This window comes from Pelecanus crispus, chromosome 11, assembly GCF_030463565.1.
Source record: "Pelecanus crispus isolate bPelCri1 chromosome 11, bPelCri1.pri, whole genome shotgun sequence".
NCBI classification, from domain to species: Eukaryota; Metazoa; Chordata; class Aves; order Pelecaniformes; family Pelecanidae; genus Pelecanus; species Pelecanus crispus.
In genome coordinates this window covers 10,016,087-10,022,702 of record NC_134653.1, presented here as the reverse complement: position 1 = coordinate 10,022,702, position 6,616 = coordinate 10,016,087, and the positions used below count along the sequence as shown (strand labels likewise).

General features: G+C 53.9%; 1 protein-coding gene across 1 annotated transcript; it reads right to left on the bottom strand.

Annotated features, from left to right (window-relative positions):
• Positions 1–4,056: 4,056 nt before the first annotated feature.
• ITPRIPL2 (ITPRIP like 2) lies at positions 4,057–5,547 on the bottom strand (the record flags this gene model as incomplete). Its single annotated transcript, XM_075718903.1, has 1 exon — positions 4,057–5,547. A coding segment is annotated over one exon (1,491 nt), but the record flags the coding sequence as incomplete, so codon positions are not given.
• Positions 5,548–6,616: the final 1,069 nt, after the last annotated feature.

Sequence of the window (6,616 nt, the reverse complement as noted above, 5' to 3'; positions counted from 1 at the left end):
ATGCTCCATTTCAAAAGTCAGCAACACCACAGACGGTGCCAGCCACACTCTAGTCTCTCTCCTGGCTCTCCTCCCATATCCCTCTGCACAACTCCCAAGGCGTGGACTTCCTGCTTTCCCATGGTTTTGCCACTTTAGCAGTCTCATCCTAAAGAGCACATAAACCTGCCGATCAGAGTTTTGTGGCTGCAGGTAGCCCTTACTGAAAAAAGATAACAAGGAAATTAAATCTTGAGGCATAGATGCTTCAAAACAGCTGTTTATTACTATGGCGAAATATTAAAACCAACCCACCAACTTTTAATGGAAACAATAAAAGTGCAAATGTACTTTGATATTAAATAGGAAATGAATTTATAAATGTTTCATTAAAATGGGCCGACACTTTGAGCCTATAAACATTTTTTTTTTTTTTTAAAAAAAACAATAGCAGCTGAACACTTTAGTTTAATCTTTGGTCTGATGATTAACCAGCAAAAAATAGTTGTACCAAGAATGTCCATTGCGAACAGACATTTAAAATTTACATTACTCTGCAGAGATTCAAAATCAAGAGAGGAATGTTTTCGAGATATTTAGTCAGATAAGAAACAATGACGTCTTTGAGAAATAAACAGCATTTTTCAATACAAAACAAAGTCACATATATGCATTTTGGTACTGTAAATAAACATTCTCTTGCAGGTATGACTCCTCTTCCTAATCAATGTTCAATAAAAACTTCATTTGCACAGAGTCTTTGCAAAATTAGGTTGCAGATAAAGAGAACCAAAACCCCACACTAGTGCTAAATAACACGCTCTTTCTTCTGTGTTTGTGTTTCAGCTTACACACACAGAGGCAACCATGCTGAATTTATGGTACATTGTAGCAGTTACGACCTTAACAAATACATATTCATAGCCTTGTTCTGTCTACAGTATGCATGGGTTGGGAGAAGAAGGAAAAAGGCCCATGGGATTGCTCATGTAGGTCAAGTTCTCTGTACACCTCCTTGCAGATAAGGCCCTATAATAGCTCCAGTACCCTGCAGGTACCACTGCCGTCACGTTTGTTGTGGAATAAGATGAAAACCATAACAGAACCCAACTCTTATCAGCTCCTTTTGTCAATCGTATTCATGAATACACGCTTTATAGAAGATAAAGAAAATACGCTTAATATCTCAGCTGTACAACAGAGCCACAAGTCAGCCTAAGAGATTTTCTCAGACCTCCCACCAACTGCATGTACATTGCCTTACTGGCAGGAAGCCCCCTCTCCTCAAGAAAGGTTGCCCAAGCCCAAGGTTAAAGCAAACGCATGTGTTTTCTCCCATCACCAGCCATCACAAACTCAAAAATGCCCTGCTGAGCAAGAACTCGCGCTGAAGATCTGCCTGCAAGGCTAAGAAGCTGCACTTCGCCTCACTGCTCAGCCCTGATGGATTCAGCCACTTTGGAAATACTGTCAAAGCAAAACCCACTTGAATCTCTTTTCCCTACACTCCAAATCTGCCTTGCTTTCAATAGCTCTCCTCCAATTTTATCCCCATGTCCTTTGGCTTGTTTGCAGTGCGTCTTCACTGAGAGTTTACCATCATTCTCACCCACCCCTCAGCCCAACTTTCATTTTCTAAACTATTTATATTCTCCACCATCTCTCCTTGTCATGCACTTCCTGATGCAACTGTCTTTTCCTGGCATTACTACATTTTAGTGAGAAAGTCCTTACCAAGCCTATTACAGATTTCCATGTATTGCAGCAATACTAAATACACACCAAATGTGCATCCCTTTTCAGAGAAAAGATCGCTCTTCAGAGATAGGGATGCACAGCGATGTAAACAAACCGACAGCTGACTGAAGTGGTTATGATGCCAGAATTAACAGCTAAAGGGTTTTTATGTCATGAGTTCAGGCAGCCACAATACCCTGGGCCGGTCACCTAGTCCTTCTTCAGGCAAAAGATTCAATGGCATCAATTGCAGAACTGCATTTTATTTCAAATACTGAGTAACACAAGTCTGCAAAAATAGTATGTATCATGGTCTACTACCAAAAAAAAAAACCCAAACAAAACACCAAGGTAGCTCACTTAGCCTTAAATACCATGTGCAAAGAACATTTGATCAATACTACCTATAAATACACCATTTGTATTCGTAGAAAAGAAGCACAGTGCTTCATATATAAAAATAACCCAACTTGCGGGTGTGACCTAGGCTATAATTACCTGAAAATAAGACTGCAAGAGCAGTTTAAAAAATAGACAGAAGTAGGCAAACATCTGCCTAGGGAGTGTTTCCATTTAGAAAAATAGATATTTATAAAGCTTCATAGATTTTGAAAATGTTTGTTTTGTGCTCCAATGCATAGAACTGTGAAGAAAGCATACCGGTATCTCTATGTACATCAGGGAGAGGAGGAGTATATTAGTAACTTCAAGTTATCCTAAAGCTTCCCAGAAGTTACACTTGGTCATTTATAATTCATTTCACCTAGGACACAGTATAGTGGGTAATAAGGCACACGCTCAGCTTCCTGAGAACCAGCAATTCAGCAACACATTTTGGGTATTAATACATCAAATACTTGAGCAGGTGACCCAATAAAGCAAGGTTTTGAAATTCTCAATTTGCTGACACCCTGGGACACATCAGGTTCCCGTACCCCAGGTACCTGCACCGGGAGCTAAGGACACTTGCAGAGCTGGCTGCGTTACAACTCACCAGGTTATTCCAGTGACTGGGACATAACCAGGCAAAAAATGGAAATTACCTGGCTGATGTCTATATTCAAAGGACACTAGAATCCATAGCCTAAGACTGCCACTGTACCATGAATTAGCGCTGAATAATTTTGAAGTACCCTGAAACATTTCGCTTCCTCCTCCCCGCAATAAGATAACAATTTGCCATAGCACAGCACTAGAAAATCCCATCAGGTTATTTGGTCAAAACACCGCCACAATCAGACAACTGGTTAGGCAGTCATCTAAAAATCCCACCAAACTCCTACTGGAGAGCAGGAGGGTGCAGCAGTCAGCTTACAGCACCGAGATTTGGACTGGGTTAAGGTTTGTTCCAAAAACCAAACAAACAACAAAAAAACCCCCCAGAATTCCTCAGTTTTATTGTTGGTCCTTGAAGGAAAGCAAATTCTAAGAATACTCTAGCCTGGGGAAAAAAAAAAAATCTCATCAAGAACCCAGAAACAAACCAACCTCAGAGTATCTCCTTAAAAGAAGGTTTTCCTCAGGATGACTCAAACATCATCCCTTTAACAAAACGCTAATGCCTCCTCCATAGCAAGTATTTAGTGCAGCCAATTATCCTAAAAAGAAGGCCTTTGTGAAAATAAAGTGCTATCTGTTTCCTCTTATCTATGTTTCAATCCTTCAGTATAACCTTCACTTGAATACAGAAACGTGCAACTAGATTCTTCATACTGTTGTCGGAGAGATTTCGCTTCTTCCCTCAATTTTACATTAACGTGTATAATATTTCTATTCAGCACAATGTATTCCATTACACAGGAAATTTAAAGCATGTCATTGAGCATTTCAAACTGTGATCAACACCCATGCTCTAGTGCTCATGGCATTTTAAGAGCACCTTGGTACATGGGGGGGGGGGGGGGGGTGTTGTTTGCACTTACAGGATTTTTAAATCCCAAATGGATTTTGTATCATAAAAAGCAAATCTCAGAAAAAGGTCAATTTTGCCACTAAGACAACAAGTTAACATGGATTTCCAGAAATGTCAGTCTGAGCCTGTTAAAGTTAGGTTTGCAAACAGTCAACTGAACATAATGCTTCTCGACTAAGGCATTTCCCCAGAAATGTCACAATTTTCCCATGAACAACCAACAAGATTAAAAGACAAAAATCACAATTCCATTAAGTCTTGGCTTCTGGCTTCCTAGTCTTCTCCGGTCAGGGACAAAACCACAGAACCACATTTAAACGGATCCCACCTTCCTCAGGCAGACGCGGGCTCCCGATGGACCGGCGGGCCGGGAGCGCGCGCTGCCCCGGCGGGGTCCACGGGCGACGCTGGCTCACCCAGCCACCGGCTCACTCTCCCGCCGGCTCCTGCCTGGCCTCGGCGACGTGCCGGCACGGGGCGAGCGCTGGTCGCAAGTACCGGGGGCTGCTGTACATCCTGATGACGTGCGGGGCCTGGATCCAGGTGTTGATCAGCTGGAAGGCGGCCAGGTCCAGCGTGGGGCCGTCGAAGGCGGCCAGCAAGTTCACGGGGGCGGCTTCCTTGAGGAAGCGGGGCAGCGCCACGGCCTCGGGGAGGCTGGCATTGCCCAGGAAGAGATGCATCAGCACCTGCTTGCGCAGGCAGTCCCTGAGGTACAGCACCAGGTCCTCCAGCCGCTCCACCAGGAACCGCTCGTCCCAGGCCTCCAAGGACCCCTGCAGCAGCAGGGAGAAGAGGGCCGTCTTCAGCACGTAGGAGGAGAGCACCCGGCCCCACTGGGAGCAGAAGGGCTCCTCCAGACCCTGCCCGCGGAGGTCCCGCAGGCCCTTGAGGATCTGCAGGCACTTGAGGTGGCAGGAGGAGGCCGGGGCCTGCTCCTTCAGCCAGCTCAGCAGCCGCTGCTCCTGCCGCGAGGCGTTGAGGCCCCAGAGCGCCTCGGGGGCCGGGGGTGCCTGCGGGCCCTCGGGCGGCAGGGCCGTGAGGTAGAGCGCGTCGCCGAGCGGGATGGCGGGGATGAGGCGCACGGCCATGGAGATGTGGCAGCAGACGTAGTCGGAGCAGGGCAGGATGTGCAGCGTGGGCGGGCGGCCGGGGCAGGCCGAGAGGCTGATGCGGCAGCGCTCCTGCAGCCGGTACCGCACGGCGCCCAGGCAGCGCTGCAGGTGGCCCTGGAACCAGCGCAGCACCAGCCCCGAGGAGAGGTGGCTGCGGCCCTGCAGCTCCACGCAGAAGCCCTCGGCGAAGGGCCGGTAGCGGCGCGGCCAGCCGGCCCTCGCCCGCAGCCCACAGACGAAGGCGCCGCGCGGCCCCGGCCCGTCGGCGCAGCGCGGCCGGGGCTCCAGGTGGGGCGGCAGCCGCAGGGGCACCAGGATGTCGAAGCAGTCGGGGCTTCGCACCTTGTGCTGCTCGTAGGCGCTGCCGATGCGCACGAAGTCCCCGCGCAGGCTGAGGGCCAGCGGGCCGGGCTGCAGCCCCTGCGCCTTGGCGGCGCGCACCAGCTCGGCCACGACGCGCCCGACGTGCGCCTTGCTGTGGCCCAGCACATGGGGCGAGAGCCGCAGCTGCCGCGCGTAGAAGCTCTCCAGGGCGCTGCGCCGCGACCCCCCCGCCGCCGCCGCCGCCGCCCGGACCCCGCCGGGCCTCGGGCCGCCGCCCGCCGCGCCGCAGCAGCGGGCCAGCAGGCAGCCCAGCAGCAGCAGCGCCGAGCCCTTGAGGAGCGGCACGGAGCCCGCCTCCGCCGCCCCCTCCCCGGCCGCGCCGCCCCGCAGGGCCTGGTAGAGGCAGAGGAGCGCGGTGCAGAGGCCGGTCACCAGCGGCCAGAAGACCCGCACGTTGAGGGTGTAGACGGGCACGGCGCGGCGGGGGCTCGGGCCGCGGGGGTGGCCGCCACCCGGCCCCGCGGGCGGGGCCCGCCCGCCCCCGCCGCCGCCGCCCCCCCCCCTCCTCCGCCCCGGCCGCCCCCAGCGCGGGCCGCGCCGCTGCCCCCCGCCCCGCCCCGCCCCGCTCCGCCGCGGCGCTCGCCCCGCGCCCCCCTGCCTGCCGCCGCCGCTCCGCTGCGAGGCTTCCTCTTCCGAGGGAAGCGGCGCCGCGTCAGCCGCCCAGTGAGCTCAGAGGAAATGCCGCGGGCGGCGGGCCCGGCCGCGGCGTGAGGGCCGGGGGCGTTGTCCGCCCGGGGGCCGGCCGCACGGCCCGGGGCCGCCCGCGGGGCGGGGAGCGGCGCCGCCCGCTCCCTCCCGCCGCCGCCGCGCTGAGGGAGCGCGGCCGAGCCCCGGGCCCTGCCGCGGGAGAGGCCGGGCCCCCCCCGAGCCGGGCGGCGCCGTCCCGAGGGCAGAGCCCCGAGGGCAGAGCCCCTCCGCCCCGCGCCGCCCCAGAAGCGGAGCGCGAGCCGCTCTGCGGGCACCGGGCACGCGCTTCCGTGCCCCCCCCCCTCGCTGCAGCGGGGTTGCTGCGCCGTAAACCCGAGCGTTTCTGTAGCCCCACATCGGGGGGGGGCTGCCGCCGGGGCAGCGGTGCCGTGTCAGAAGCTCCGCGTTGCCCGTTTTCTCCTCCAAGAAAGGTGGTAAAGGTCTGTCCCGCTGCGGGGGCGTCTCTGCCGCTCACAGCTGTACCCGAGGGTCTCGGCGCCAAAGGGACAGCAAAGTCGTCACCGTTAATTCACCAGGGTGCGTACGGTCTGCTGCCGTACTAACAGCCGCTTGCGGTCAAATGATTCAAAGGCCTGAGTTTTTTACCTTGCGCCCAAATTACTCAGACACTGACAAACTAAAAGGGAAGAAGTAACCCTGGGCAAAGTTACTAATTTGTTGCACAGGCACTTCGGGCCTCGTCTGTTGCGTGACAGCCGCGACGCTACCAGGCCCGTTGTTGTTAACTGCAGCTGGCGTGAGGCTTCTGCCCACAGCATCACCCTCAGCATGAACCAAATGG